Consider the following 16,533-nt stretch of genomic DNA (forward strand, 5'->3'; position numbering starts at 1 on the left):
TCCTCCTTGTGTCTCTACCTCCTCTCACACCCCTTTTTTCCACCCTCTCTCATCCTTCACCTGTACCGACCTGCTCCCCCGCCGAGGCCTCCGGGGGAACTTCCCCAACTATAATGTTTAGTGTTGACGCTAACGAGTGTAAGGAGAGGAGTCAGGAATGATAAAAGTTTTCTACGCCGAGTTGTTGATTGCAAATTAAAACACTTGATATATATTTGATAAAGATACAACGCTTATATACGTGACTAGCCGCTTTCAATGACTGCGTTAGAGCTACTGCTCTGTTCGCGTAGATCGTCGCTCGATCAGCCTCTGTCGACGCTAGAGACTTCGGCATATTTGTCTGCTACTTTACCTACAGAAGCGAACACGCGTAAAACTACATCAATACTCCCACCGTTTAAGCGTGTTCAATCACACCCATACTCTCACGCATCCTGTGAAAACGCTCTCTTGGCAGCGCCTTGGTAAAAATATCAGCCTTTTGATTCTCGGAAAGAACATATAATTTTACCGCTATTTCGTTCGCCTCTGCCTTTTCGCGGATATAATGGTAGCGAATATCTATGTGTTTCGTACGTTGGTGAAACTCGGGATTCTTCACCAGTTTTATCGAACTCTGATTATCTACAAAGAGATAATCTGTCACACTCTTACATGGATATCCTATACCTGTCAACAGTTTTCTAAGCCAGATCGCTTCTCTGGCCGCAGCCGCTGCTGCCACGTACTCCGCCTCGGTGGTACTCAACGTCACAAGCTTTTGCCTCTGAGAGGCCCACGTGACTGGCCTGTTCGCGAGTTTGAAAACATACTCTGTGGTTGATTTCCTCGTTTCCATGTCGCTCGCGTAGTCCGCGTTTGAATAGCCAACTAACTTTAACGAGCCCCTACCGTATTTGCTCGTGCCAAAAAGATACGCGATGACACGCTTTACAACCCACAAGTGTTTGTCGTTATGTTTATTTAAGTATTTGCTCACGGAGTTAACCGAGTACGCAATGTCCGGCTGCGATACGATGGCTAGAAACCTGAGTGAGCCTACGGCTTCATGGTACGACACGCTTTCGCACTCTCCCATCTCTCCTTCATTCACTGGATAAAGCACCGCATGCGGGTCCGACGGAACGCTGACCGCTTTCGCCTCACTCATTTGGAATCTTTCAACCACCCGCCTAGCATATGCACTCTAATGCAGGAAGATCGACTTCCTTGCCCTATCACGCTCAATTTGCATTTCAACAAACATACTTGAGTCACCTAAGGTAATCTTAAATGCGCTACTGAGATGTCCGATTACAGATTCAAGAACGTTCTGAGATCTAGCTGCAATCAACCCATTATCCACAAACAACGCGAGATACACCGGGCTTCCCTCGACACTACCTACGTAAATACATTTATCCGCTTCCGTTTCTTTGAAGCTATACTTTCTCAGAAAAGCACTAAACTTTTTGTTCCAACACCTCGGTGCTTGTTTCAACCTGTACAGCGATTTTTTCAAACGACACACGGCATTATTTCGCGCGTCATTTAATTCTTTCTTTGATCTTGAGACCTTCCGGAACCTCCATGTATATCTATTCGTCCAGTTTTCTGTGAAGAAAAGCCGTCTGCACGTCAAATTGCGCTAGTTCGAGATCCTCAACTGCAACCATGGCGAGCAGAACCCTCAGCGAGTCGTACCTTACGACCGGCGCAAAGGTTTCGTTGAAATCCACTCCGTGTTGCTGCATGAATCCACGTGCACATAGCTGTGCCTTGTAACGATATACATTTCCAGCTTCGTCCTTCATGAGTCGAAAGACCGATTTTGAGTCTGTCGTTTTCATCCCTGGTTTTCTTTTTACCAGCGACCACGTTCTATTCCTCTCATGAGCTTCGAATTCGCTGTCAATAGCTTCGGCCAATTTCTTCGATTCCTTACTTTTCATTGCTTCTTCGTAAGTGACAGGCACACTGAGCTCTGCTACACTTGCTTCGTAGCGAGACGGTTGTCGCAGAGTTCCTCTGTCTTTTAAACTGCGTTGCCGCCGCTCTAACGTTCGGATTTTCCACCACCTCGACCTCGTCGTCATCAGCAGGCAGGAAAACTTCATCGTCGTCTTCTTCAGAACTTTCATTTTCTGAACGTTGGGCCGCCTCCTGCTTGTTTTTCGGCAGAGCAACCGCATCTTCTTCCTCGACGTTAATAGACAACTTTGTTTTGCCGATTTTCTCGTTGAAAACTACGTCACGCAATATCGTGACTTTTCTCGATACCGGATCATACATTCGGTAATTTGATGAATCTCCATCGTAGCCGACCAATATTATCTTCTTTGTTCGTGCGTCAAACTTTGTCGTTAGCTGCTTCGGCACGTGCACAAAAGCCTCCAACCCGAATATTTGCAAATGCTGAAGATTTGGCATCCTGCCATTCCAAAGCTCGTTATTATTCCGCGAGACTCGAAATAACTATCCATATTCTTGTTGCGGAACTCCAGACCGTTATCCAAACGCAGTACTCTCATTGTTTTCCCGAATTTATTTTCGATCATTTTATTAAATATAAATATTTTTAATTTTTCATACACGTCGCTCTTGTGTTTCCGAAAGTAGATATATCAAATGCTCGTCGCGTCGTCCTTGAAGGTCAATAGAAATCTCGCACCGCCCGGAGTTTCCACTGACATGAGACCACACACGTCCTTATGCATTAACTCGCCCGGCACCGTAGATTCCCGCTTGCGACACTTTCGAAACACTAGCCGATGCGATTTTCCGATTTGGCAAGACTCGCAGAAAAACTCATCCTTATCTGAGGATCACAGTTTTACGCCTCTGACAAGTCCTTTGTTAACTAGATCGCGCACTGTACGACAATTTGCATGCCCGAGCCTTTCATGCCACACACGCAAATTAGCTGTCGCCACACTTGCTTCGTTAACGTTCTTTGATTTGTCCTCTCGAAATAGCATCCGATAAATTTCATTATCTTGCTTGATTTCTGTCGCGAGCACTTTATTTCCGTCCGCAATTTTCATCGAGTTATTTTCACACGATCTCGAAGCCTTTCGTAGTACAGACTCCCACCGAGAAAAGATTTTTCTTTATTCTCGGTACATACAGAACATTTTCGATATGCGCCTTCTGCCACGCACCATTCACAAACTTCTGAATTTGGATCGTACCCTTGCCAATGACATCGCACTTCTTGTTGTCGCTCAGAAATATTGGCTCGCTATTTTTCAGTTTAGTGAAGTCGGAGAACCACTCGCGCCTCGGCGTCATATGTCTGGATGCCCCGCTGTCAGTGATCCAGATGTCCTTCTGATCAGCGTTCAGCACCGATTTGACAATATCGGCAAGAGGACCCGTGTCCCCTGCGTTACCGACCCTACCACGCTTGGTTCCGGTTCTCTCTGCCACGAAAGCACAGTCACATGACTCGCGAGACTCGTTTCCGTCACTCTCGGCTTTTCCCCGCCTTTAATTCTTACACTCCCCGCGCATATAATGTCCCTTTTTTTTGCATTTAAAGCATTTAATCAATGTCTTTCTGTTTTTTCGGCTTACGTGGTTTTTTATTGTTCAACTTCGCGCCCGATTGTTCATTTTTCACCGCATTATTTTTCTTAAATGCTGAAAAAGCTTCACAAGGTTTACTTTCACCGGTTAACCGAGCTTCCTCGCGAATCAGTCTGTCCTGTAGATGTTCCATAGTTTGCTGTTCCAGATCAACGCTATCCTATGCCGTCATGAACGCTGAACATTTCAATGACAAACTCGCAAGCACTTTCGCTATAATTATCACGTCGGAAACCATTTTATCTACATCCCGCAATTGTGCGGCCATGTTCTGCACTTTTGCGATGTGTTGAACTACGGTATCTCCCGGAGACATCCGATACTCATAAAATCTCTGCGTAAGCAACAGCTTATTCGCCGAAGATTTCTGTTCGTGAATGCGAGACAACTTATCCCACATCTCTTTGGCCGTGCTGCACATCAACAACGGTTCCAGCTCCCAATATTCAATCGACGACGATATCAGAAACATCGCACGCGCATTGTCATTGAGCCACGTTTTCTTCGCCGACTCCTCGGCCGGCCTACCCGGCATCGTTCGCGTGCCATCCACGACGTCACGTATACTATGAGCCAAAAATAACGAATTTACTTAGAATTTCCAACCCTGGAAGTTTAATCCGTTAAATTTTGTTATATGCCGCGCTGAGATCTCGTCCGTCATTTTCGATTCCGACACACGCACGAACGCGACGGTTTTTCTCGATGAACACGTGACGTCGTCGAAGAATTAAAAACCGACGTCGCTATGAACGCTTGGCCGCCACAAGCCAGTTATTTCTGTGGTAACTTTTCTGACACCTTTTGCTAAAAACTCTTCAAGCCAAAAGAATTGATAGGCCGTGCTTTCGCAGTCTCTATGCGTACTGAACATCGAGATCAAGCCAGCTTTTGCCCTTTTGCTCTACGCAAGGTTTCTGTCCTTGCTGAGCTGGTCTTAGGACTCTGACACGCTTGGCTCTAGAACACCGTGATCGCCGGGGCACAAAGCCCTCGGGGCACGCGCTCCGCCTAACCGTGTAAGTAAGGAAACGATGAAAATAGTGGTATTTCACCGGCAATGTTGCCATCTCCCACTTATGCTACACCTCTCATGTCTCCTTACAGTGCCAGACTAGAGTCAAGCTCAACAGGGTCTTCTTTCCCCGTTAATTTTTCCAAGCCCGTTTTCTTGGCAGTGGTTTTGCTAGATAGTAAATAGGGACAGAATATGTCGTTTTATTTAACGTGCGGCACCTGCTCGTAGAGCCTCATCCACACGGCCCCCATAGACGCGGGATTGGGATACGCCCAATCAGCGCGTACCGACCGAGGTTGATACTACCAGTGCGCCGCAAAATTGCAGGATCCCGCGGCAACCCACTGGTCGGGGCGAGCGACTATCCACGCTCTACCAGCTAAGCAGGCTGGCACCCAAGCTGTGGGGACGCAAGCTCACCCGTCGGACACCTAAGTTCGTGAACTCGGGTATCCTAGCCAGCATTTGGTTTAACCACTGCCACCACAATGGTCTTACCCGCAACCGGCGGGAGCAAGCTCCCTGGGCGACCGGTCCCCGTGGTACCAGTCTAGATCAGTGGTCGGATCTTCGCAGCCGAAGCCACTCCCGGTTGGGTCTTCTGCAGACCCGGCCCCGGTAAGCCGCATTCACCCGTCTCACGCATTCACATTCATTCTTCGCTGAAACACACAAGCCGCAAATCTGTTCAGACTCTCGTATCTTTCCTATCGCTCCAGTATCTCGCTCACGTCAACTCTACCATCCTCACTCACCCCGACTCCCCATTCGTCCAAGTTCCTAACATCCTCATACATTTCACACTCAACCATCACATGCTTCCAATCCTCGCACTCAGCACCACACGCGCAACTTTCAGTTTCAGACAATCCCCTTTTATGCAGAAACTCATTCAGACTGCCGTGACCCGTCAGGATATAGCCGAGCCATAGGCTCGGCTCAAACCCCGGACAAGCCTCGGCAAACCTCACATCCCGTATGAAGCCATGTGTCACTCGTCCTTTCGCACCGTTATCCCATTCATTCTGCCATCTTTCATACAATCTAGCATTCAGCAACTCCAAACTCTCATCCACATCTCTCACTCTCCTTTCCCCTACGCTCATAACACCTCTTTCACCCAATCTCCAGCCATTCTTAATTCTCACAGCCATACCTCTTTTCACGCACTCCAGGTCCCACGGAAAACCGCCCATCAATACCTGCATGGCCTCCGTGGAGACCGTTCTACAGACATTCAAACAGGCGCTCATCGCCACTCTTTGGCACCTATTGATCGCTACTCGCGCATATTTGTACTGGCTTCATACCACACGCTTGCACCATACATAACACACGCGGCAAACAAACCCTTATAAATCACACGCCGTGCTCTCTTTTGCAAACCCCATTCGCTCCTCATCACGCGTCTCAAGTTCCCCACTACGCTCACACACTTCTGTCTCATACGCTCCAGGTGCGGCTTAAAACTTATTCGCTCGCCCATCCACACACCCAGATATCTCACACACTTCACATACCTCACATGCTTCCCATTCACACTAACGCTCGGGTGTCTCGTTTCCGACGTATTCCCTTTCAGGAGCATCATCACCGTCTTGCTCTCTGAAACTTTCACACCGACACTCGCACCCCATTCGTTCACTATCCTCATCCACTCGTTCCTTTTCTCTTCAGATCTGCCCGGCTCTGTCCTTTGACAGGCACAAACAGATCATCAGCATACGCCGTCGCCATACATCCACGTCTGCGGAGTTCCCACAGGAGCTTATCCATCTGTAGGACCCAGATTTCTGGGCCACCGATGGACCCCTGCGGTGCACCCCGCAGCACCCTCTTCCACACTTCCTCATTCATTCCTACCATACATGCCCATCTCTCATCAAAATAACTCTTCCACAACCCAATCTCCTCACATCCTTCCTCACACAGTTTATCAATCACACATGGCCATTCCAGGTTGTCGAAGGCACCCTGGAAGTCCACAAAAATTCCCAACACATACTTGTACTCGGACCCACTCACGCACTCACGCACGCTATTCCACGCACTCTCGGTCGAACTTCCCTTCACAAACCCGTGTTGTGCCTCACACATTCTCCCACTCATCAATCGCTCCAGCCTATTTACCATCATTCGCTTCAACACTTTCCCAAGCACAGACAACAGGCTGATCGGTCTGTAAGACCCGGGGTCCGACCGCACTTTCTCTGGGGACTTCAGCAGTACAACCACTCTCGCTTTCTTCCACGCCTTTGAAAAGCAGTTGGTGCTCAGACACACATCATACACTCTCTTCAACCATCCCGGAATTGCGCGCCAAACAGCACGCAAAATTTCCGCCGTAATTCCATCCAACCCGGGTGCCTTACCCACTTTCATCGCCCTCACAGTCACATCCACTTCATTCCACTCGAACGTTCTCTCAATCATCTCTCTCTCTGCCAGTCATACATCATCCATTCCCGTGTCCGGGAAGAAGCGATCTAGCAGCACATTCGCACTCTCTTCCCACGTACTCGTTGTCCTGTCACCCACTTTCATAGCACTCAGTCTGTCACGTCCGTACTTACCCATGCACACTTTGTACACATCACCCCATGGATCCCGATTTCCCTTGTCACTCACGAACTGTCTCCAGTTCTCTTCTTTCACTCTCCATATCGCTCTCTTGTACTCTCTGAGAGCACGTTTATACACATTCAGACATCCTTCCACTCGACTTCGATCTCTTCATCTCATTCGCTGGTAGGCACGCCTACACTTCCTCACATCCTTCTTCATGCGCTCAAGCTCATCCGTCCACCACACAAACTTCCTCGCAACCCCACACACTCGCCTTTTCATTCTATTGTCATTCGCCCTCAGGATCCATGATGTGACGTTTTCCGCCAAGCTCTCCGCGTCCCAGTCAGCCATCGCATTCACAGCATCCTCCGACGCATACTCCATTAAATCGCTCATGTAGCCCTCCCAGTCCACGTCTTTACACACCCATCTACGCATACTTTCCATCCGCTCAGCATTCTCACCATAGGTCATACATATCAGCAACACATTATGGTCGCTGATACCCCAATCGCTCTTGACTCCCCATTCGAACTGGCACCTCCCAAACGCATCGCTTACGAGAGTCACATCAATGTCGCTTTCCCCATTGGGTCTGCTGAACGTGTAACTCTCGCTCGGCTCATTCAATACAATCATACCGTTCGCGACAATCCACTCCTCAAGCATTCTGCCACGCATTTCATTTTCTCTACTGCCGCCCCTACCATTACTGTACCATAAGGGAGAGACGGCATTCGCACCCATACCCACCAGCACACGCTTTCCTCTGGTTACCATTCGCACCTTGTCCATGTACGCCAGGTACGGCTCGATGTCCTCACCGAACCGGCAATACACGGACACCACATACATCTCGCCGAAGTCTCCCTTCAGCCATACACACACGCCATACTCATCCGAGCACTCCCTTACACACAACACATCGAGACTGGGCTTATTCACCACCACTGCTGCTTTGACATACTCGCTCTCACTCACAATCACATCCATCCGTAGTGGGAGTCCAACTACCCTTCCATCCTTCACACACGGTTCCTGCAGCAGTGCCACACTCACTTTACGTTCACACAACATTTCACCCAGATCACACATTACCGCATACGCTCTCTGACAATTGCACTGTACCACATTCATACTCGAGACACCCTGCGGGTCCTGCCTAACCATTGTCGATGGTGCCCGCATACTTGTCCCTGGCTATTTTATACGAGGGGTACCCCCCATCATTAACCGCATGACTCGCCGGCCGTCCCCGTCTTTTGCAGACTGCGCATATTTCCGGCCCTGTCGCGTTTGGACATTTGTCCTGTCGATGGCCGTCGAGGCCGCTGTGGGAACAGGTATCCTTTGCCGCTTTGCAGTATTTCGCGACATGACCCAGATTCAGACATCTGTAGCATTTGGTCAACGACGTAAAATCCGCGACCCTACAGCTCCTCCAGCCTACATAAATGCGCGACGCCTTCTTAAACCTGTCACGCATGCCAGGCGTCACCTTTACAACCCAATTGACTGTCTCTTTGTCACCTTTACCCAGCTTAAACCGGAATACGACTTTTTCCTGGTAAGTTCTCTCTCCTACCCTCTGGAGAAGCTCCGGGTTTTGCCTAGCTATCGCTTGACGGACACCATCGACCTCCAACCCCCTGGGCACGTCATACAAAATTATACGAGGCCTTCTGGCCGCCGGCAGAGCCGCCGTAAGCCCCTTCTCCCTAATAGCCTGATTGGCGACTAGTTTATCCATATCCTCCTTTGAATGTGCCTGTATTATGACTCTGCCGTCCTTAGTCTTTCTAACATTTTTTATTCTAATTTTAGACGCTATCGGATCAATCGCCTCCAGCAACGTCTTTCTCACCTTGTCCACCGATCTACCCTTTTCGGCCTTACTAGTCACGACCACCGAAAAATCCCTAACACGTGGTCTTGCCTTGCTCGGTTCCGGCACCGCAGAGGCCCCCGCTTCGGTCTTGCGACGAGGCTCCTTCTGCCTATTCACCACGTCAGCAAACGTCGCTGGCGGTGGTCGGTTCGCCTCCGACCTCTCCGCCAGACGACCCCTCAAAAACGTATTCTCGCACCCCAATTGCATTACCAGCCTGTTGGTCTCGCTGAACAGCGCAGAAACCTTTTGTGCCGCCGACTTGTTGAACTTGGCATTGGGGTCCGACAAAATGCTCTCCAACTTAAGTCGGATATCATGCATCGCTCCAGCACAGCCATCATCTCTCTTTTTGCCGCACCATCCCGAACAAACACGTCATCGTCGTCAGACTCGCTGTCGTTCGCACTCTCGCTGTCACCCAGCATGGGCAAGACCGAGTTCGCCCGCAGCTGGCCGGTCCCTCTGGCCATACCTCCTCCTACAGCTTCATTTGACTCACTCTGCGTGTCCCTAGTAGATGTCAGAGAGCCAGGCGGGCTCCTCTTCAGCTTCCCACTACGTGGGAACGTACGCTGAAGCGGATCACCCACCAAACTCTCCTCGTCCGTCCCTGTTTCGTCTAGCGTCTGTGTATTCGTCCACTTTTTAAGTTCATGCGTGGGTGTCTTCTCCGAGACCTTCGAGTCAACTTTAGACAGTGCCACCGTCACTGCCTTCGTAATCACCTTCTGCCCAGACACCTTGTCACTGCTTGTCACCGTCTTAGTTCCAGTCTTGTCCGTATCCGAAGCCTTGTCTATTTCAGTTTTTGCCTTTTTGGCAACAGTTTTTTGTCCGTCCGGGTTGGGGGTGTTTTTTGCGTTTTTCATAAATTATCTTATTAATTGTTACGACGGTTCGGCCATCATGGCAGCCTATACGGGTATGGGCATCTATCCCCGCTGTTTCAAAACCCTAGTTAAACTGCATGAAAGCTGAGAAGCAGCTTGTCGGGTGATCAGCCCTATTCATGCAAACATGACTCTACAAAAAGGTTATGTAATTTGATGCTAAAGGTTTAACGTCACCCCTACTGATTGAGCACGTATGCTCTGAAACACCGCCCATTCAAAGTTCGGGCTAGACGTTGCCAGTGTATCTTCCCACTAGCAGGATATGAGGAAATAGTGATCAGCTAATTTTCCACACATGCGCCCGGGGGGGGGGCCGACTTCAACTCCCGAATAGGTTCCGCCCGGACACGGACAACGGTTCTCCCACATTAAACATGCGGTTTCACACGGACTCTACTGGCGCTAAGCCAGAACTTACCATTTATTACGCCGCAAAGGTCAGGTACTAACATGACCGCATCCTACGGTCGTGGGGCTACTACTCCCCACTTGGTTAGTCTTCGAGAAATATCCATTGACACCCGACCGCATCCCTGGCACCCGACGGTTACAACTACGGATACGCAAACAAACATAGACACGCACACACTCACACACCCCCAGAACCCCCGCACCTCTCCGGAAGGAACCGGTAGCAGCCCGAGGGCCCGCGGACCGGGGGAAGCCCGCGTATCGCCTTAACTCCGTTAGCCTACGACGGCCAAGGCCAGGACTAAGGCCAAGCCCGAGCCAATCGTAGTTTACGGTGGGAACCACGATGGAGGTGGAGTTCGGCCTGACTGTGATAGGCTAAGTGCTGCGGCACAGCATGCATTGTGCTTCAACAGTCCTGTAGAACATGACTTTGTACGACCCGAAAAAGATCGCCGGCCTCGAAAAATCGGCGCCGCGTGTTGCTTTGGATGGTGATCAGCAACCAAACTTAAAGTTTTTCGCGGCGTGTTGCTTCCGGCGGCGAGATAGCGCAGCCGCGTGTTGCTTTGCGGGCACTCACGTAGCGTGTTGCTTCCGTCGACGACGTATCGCTCAGCGGCGTGTTGCTTTGCGGGCACTCATGCGGCGTGTTGCTTCCGCCGACGGCAGAGACGCTGCCGACAGCAACACCCACGAGAAAACCAAGTACTCCCGCGGTGCGTCACTCCGAGTCCGACAACTCACAATACTATGTTTCTCGCGGCGTGTTGCTTTACAAAAACGACTAAACTAAGTCCGACAACTCGTACACTAGTTTTCCGCGGCGTGTTGCTTTCAAAAAATGCGTGGCGGGTTGTGACCCACCGTTTTAATAACACCATAAAGGTGTTATGACGCTCTACTCTCCCGCCGTACGTGGCACAACACAGCAGAAGAGCAGAACGCCCTTGGACCGCCTCTCACTCGCAACACTGTCGGGACGAGCCAGCTAGCTCTCCGGGTGTGCCACGTCTCAAGAGAGACACCAAGGAACTCCACTGAGCCCTTTTACCCCATTTCGGGATCACCAGATAGCATATGCGAACACGCCTAGAGGACGGCCCGTATCTCACGAGCGGCCGGCAAGATCGTGACACAGGCGAGTGCCAACCGATCCTAAACCGCCGCCCGAGCAGTTATCCCTGTATGAGCAGCAACACGCCGCATTTCCCTATCATTAAATCTCTCAGCACGTGGGCGCCGAAACGCTTTGCCAACGTTAGCGCTGTTCCCTTTTAAATGTTAATTCCCGTAAAGTCATGTCTACTCCCACCAGTAGATAGGAACAGTGGGAATCTTGTTAATCCATTCATGCGCGTCACTAATTAGATGACGAGCACACTATGGCCGCCACTCAAGTATCTCGACCTTCGCACTTGCTCCAAAATTCTTTCGCTTCCTCACACCTCGTGCTCAGTTAGGGTGCTGGGCCCATAACTTGTTGACGAGTGTAAGGAGAGGAATCAGAAATGATGAAAGTTCTCTACGCCGAGTTGTTGATTGCAAATTAACACACTTGATATATATGTATTTGATAAAGATACAACGCTTATATACGTGACTAGCCGCTTTCAATGACTGCGTTAGAGCTACTGCTCTGTTCGTGTAAATCGTCGCTCGATCAGCCTCTGTCGACGCTAGAGACTTCGGCATATTTGCATGCTATTTTACCTACGGAAGCAAACACGCGTAAAATAATTAAGCACATGTGTGATAAAAATTGAAAAACGTTGAAACGTTTATTGAAACATTTATCTGATTATTTTGCTCGCTTACTCTGATATTTTGAAATACCAATATACTTGTAAAAAATTCAATTTTTATTATACCCAGATAGCAGAGTGTGTCAAATGACGTTATAATGCCGTTAAAGTGACATCTCTAACGACAACAATCTGTCACTTTGACTGCACTATTACGCCACTTGACGCCATTATGCTATCTGGGTACATGTGCTTTGTTACCGCTAATAGAATTGTAAATAATCTATTCTTGACGTGGTCTATCTGCTCATCAGTCAAAGTTGATTTCTTCTCACAAATATTAAAACACTTGTGATCTTCCAGAGGTGCAGATTTATACCCATCTACAGCCGCACTGTGTTGAACGTTCCAGATGCATTTTTTATTGGTGCAGGAAATTTTCTCTTTGTCGACATTATGTCTAAAAGTTTACATTGATTAGAAACAACATACCACTACATATGTTATTGTTAATATATATATAAAATATATATACATTAATAACTTTTATATGTACTTACCGATTATAATATATAGCAAAACTGCAACCGTGTGTTTGCATTTTGCACTCATCCCTGCTTTACAACTGTGCTTATTTCGTGAGGTGCACCTTTAACATCTGACATTTAAAGGCAATATGCAGTTAAATGTCATTTGTCATCATTTTCAGAAGTTATCCCGCACGTTAATAAGTTTCCACAGCACAACAAATTTTCTTTTTACATAAAATTCTTTGAGGAAAGGGTGCACTGTGCAAATGCATATATTTCTTTTATATTTAGGTACATTTTTTTATCACACGCGTTTAAAAGGCACGATAAACCACCTCAGACTGTATATTTGCCTACAACTTTCAGGAATAGGCCAACCATCTTGGCCTTGCAGCCTTGTGACGTCATGGCTACGTCACGACTGAAAATCCCAATAGAACCAAGGATAGAATGTGCACGGTATACTATATATTTATTATGTTAGATTAAATTAAAGGAAGTTCGACCATTACTTGAGAGTCAAAAATGCGATTAAAACAAATGTCATTACAGCGATCCCGAATTATATGCAATATTAGTATATTGAATTGTGGATGCTACTTACGTGCTATATTCTTCGTCAATTATTAGTGTATAGAATATTAACAAACATATATTGGGGTATGAGAGCGTCAACGACTTGGGAATCGCTTATTCTACGCTGAGACCTAAACTTTGTGTCGATAACGCCTTTAATCCACACGGTAAAGTCCGATTTTCTAAGTCTTTACACAATCCTTGATGTTTCATTTATCAAATGCTAGTTTTTCAATTAAGGCTCTACGATGGCTTTCGAGTATAGAAAGCTTATTTTGACAAAGTGACCAGTTCTAACCTATAATGTTGGCCAAATAAAAATCTGTCACTTTGTGACAATAAGCTTTCTATACTCGAAAGCCCTCGTAGAGCCTTAATTTTTTTATATGATTTACATAAACACTACACAAATAATCGCAAAACTTAGCAATATTGACCGTATAGTTTTTTTGTAATATTATTCAGAAGTTGACCACTTTTAGCCTATACCCTTATGGAGAAAGTCTCTCCGAGGTAGATTATCACTGGTTTAGTACACTTAGCCATTTTCTAGGACTTTGGAAAACTAGCATTTGATAGATGAAACATCAAGGATTATGTAAAGACTTTAAAAATCGGACTTTACCGTGTGGATTGAAAGCTTTATCGTCACAAAGTTCAGGTCCCAGCGTAGAATGTTGGATAATAAGCGATTCCCGAGTCGTTGACGCTCTCATACCCCGACATATATTTAATAATATTCTATACATTAATAATTGACGAAGAATATAGCACGTAAGTAACATCCACAATTCATTATATTAATATTGCATATAATTCGGGATCGCTGTAATGACATTTATTTCAGTCGCATTTTTGACTCACTGACATTTTTGACTGACAAATAATGTTTGTTGCCTTCTGTACTGTGCTACATGAGATATAAGGATCACTTAAGGCGACTTAAGCTGTCCGCAGCGAACAATATCAAGGTTTAAGCATTTTGCAGCATCTCGCAGGCTCGCCTCTTATATTGAACGCGTCACGATTTTTAATTACGAGAAAATACGCCGCGTGGCGGCAGCGCGTATTACTAGCGTAATGGTAGATTGAGTCAAATTGAATTTCTATAGGGTGAGCCATTTTAATCGACGCAGGCAAATATCTCGAAAAATATGAAAAATACGGAAAAATGTTTCAGACAAAAGTTGTATGGTTTAAAGGGTGACACATAATTCCTATAAGAGTCATGTCGTAGATATCATCGTTTTCAAGAAATTTTAAAGGCGACTAATTTCTTAAACGGAACTTGATTTTTTCTTTGAAATAAAAGTTGTAGATCTTGTCAAGACGTTTTCAAATCACTATAATAAAGCCCTCTTTCCACAAGAATTTCCTGAGATACTTAAAATTTTATTAAAATATTTTTAATATAAAATATCTCGTGAAGTATTCATTTTTCTACGACTTTATACTTTTATACGTAGAATAATAGAAAAAAGCAAATAATAATATTAATTATTACATTTTCAATTTTGCAAAATTAAATGCGTCTATAAAATGCAATCAAATATGTTTAAATATTTTTTTTACAACAATTGATTTTTTTATTATTTGACGTATAAAAGTATGAAGGTAAAGTAATCGAAAAGTGAATACTTTACGAGATATTTATATTTTATATTAAAAATATTATAACAAAATTTTTTAAATATTTTAGGAAATTTTTAATGAAAAGAAAGAGAACTTTATTATAGTGTTTTGAAAACGTTTCAATGAAATCTACAACTTTTATTTCAGGAAAAAAATTATTAATTTAAAAAATTAGTCGCCTTTAAAATTTCTTGAAAACGACGACACCTATGACATGATTCATATAAGAATCATATGTTCTCCTTTAGACCATACAACTTTTGTTCAAAACATTTTTCCATATCTGTCATATTTTTCTAGATATTTGCTTGCGTCTATTAAAATGACTCACTCTATATTCTGAGTAGTATACGAGAAATTACAAAAAATAATATACTATATACTGTGAGATGTTACAAGTACGTCCTGAGAATTTACAAAAAATAATATACTATTGTGAGATATTATAAGTACGTCCTGAGAATTTATGAGAAATAATATACTACTAAAGATGTTATAGAAATGTTCGAAGTATCAAGAGACACGGTAGTGTCTCGCGCCAAGTACGCGCGGAGCAAGACGCACTGTGACTTTTTTACGCGAACGCACGAGTTGCGAGTACTCGAGATTTTGAGATCTCAATAACGAGTGAACGGATCAAGTTCTAAGTAGGCTTGATTAATAGCTTGGGTCGATTTACAAATAAGAGTGTTTTTATTTTTCCGCTACGTGTCCTACGAGCGGAGATATTACGATGAAAAGTCTGAAATGGAAAATTTTACAATTAAGAAACGTCGTCGTCGCGTCGTCCCACGGTTGCTTTTTTCCTCGATAGATGGCATTTGAGAACATGATGTTAAGCGTCCCCCCAGGTCCCCTCCATGACAGTGTTGCTACACTGAAAAGAGACAGCATATACGCGTACGTGCGCGCTCGTCGCTTAGTGCGTTTGCGCAGACAGTACTTTCATCGTTAAATATTACTAAGTACGATCGTTTAATTCCGAATTTTGGTTGCGTCGCGCAAGGATCGAAGTACCACAAAATTAGGATGTGATGTCACAAGAGGCAAAATATCAGCGGGTCGCCATGACCGTTTACTATGTTTACGGGAGTTACTTCTGTAATAACTTACAATAGTTGCTTTCTATTTACACTCAAAAAGTGATCTGAGTCACTCCGATATGTGAGTATTTTGGTAATTATTATTTAGTTTAGGGGCCTCACCTCAAATATCGATGAAATTATGCTCAATCGACGCGTTTTTGCACGAAACGAAAGAATCTGGCAGAAAAAAATGTCGCTCTGCCCCGCGACGCGAGATATTAAACGTTAAAGTTGACAGGAATCAGGTTATGATTCCCGTCATACCGACGAGATGTAGCGATGCTATACATGCCCTGTGGCCACATGCGCATGCTCAGTGGCCGCAAGCGCATGCAGCAGATCACGTGATAACTGTTTGGTTGGTAAGTCAGAAGTGTAACATAAGGCAATTTTTGGCGATTGTTTGGTATGTACATGTACCAAGGTTGATATTGGTAGGGGCGGAGCTTATTCTAGTATATGTACCACTACCATGTACCACTGCAAACGCTAAAAAATGGACTGGTTTTTTTCTGCTTACGCGCGACTTTCAAACAGTTCAAAGATATTTATTTCGTTCAGATTAAACAGCTCAGTTGAGTGCTTATTAATTACTTCCTTTGATTGTTACATTT

At 45.8% G+C, this 16,533-nt stretch overlaps 1 protein-coding gene and 1 pseudogene across 1 annotated transcript; both read right to left on the reverse strand.

Annotated features, from left to right (window-relative positions):
* Positions 1-400: 400 nt before the first annotated feature.
* On the reverse strand, positions 401-1,153 carry LOC143905781 (uncharacterized; annotated as a pseudogene).
* Positions 1,154-2,606: 1,453 nt separating this feature from the next.
* On the reverse strand, positions 2,607-5,217 carry LOC143905782 (uncharacterized). The gene is made up of 5 exons (XM_077421373.1): positions 5,087-5,217; positions 3,818-4,136; positions 3,559-3,730; positions 3,144-3,404; positions 2,607-2,800 (listed from the first exon to the last, which is right to left on the reverse strand). The coding sequence occupies exons 1-5, from the start codon at positions 5,215-5,217 to the stop codon at positions 2,607-2,609; spliced, it is 1,077 nt and encodes a 358-aa protein (XP_077277499.1).
* Between the last annotated feature and the right edge of the window lie 11,316 nt (positions 5,218-16,533).

This window comes from Temnothorax americanus, unplaced genomic scaffold (assembly GCF_048541705.1).
Source record: "Temnothorax americanus isolate GAGA-0224 unplaced genomic scaffold, ASM4854170v1 Scaffold67, whole genome shotgun sequence".
NCBI classification, from domain to species: Eukaryota; Metazoa; Arthropoda; class Insecta; order Hymenoptera; family Formicidae; genus Temnothorax; species Temnothorax americanus.

Excerpts from the sequence above, each read along its gene's own strand:
- LOC143905782 (XM_077421373.1), bottom strand. The coding sequence starts at position 5,217 with ATGCGGCTTACCGGGGCCGGGTCTGCAGAAGACCCAACCGGGAGTGGC. Across the intron at positions 4,137-5,086 it reads CTTGCTCCCGCCGGTTGCGG|TATACGTGACGTCGTGGATG; the intron begins GTAAGACCATTG and ends TTTGGCTCATAG. Across the intron at positions 3,731-3,817 it reads TGGCCGCACAATTGCGGGAT|GATAGCGTTGATCTGGAACA; the intron begins GTAGATAAAATG and ends ATGACGGCATAG.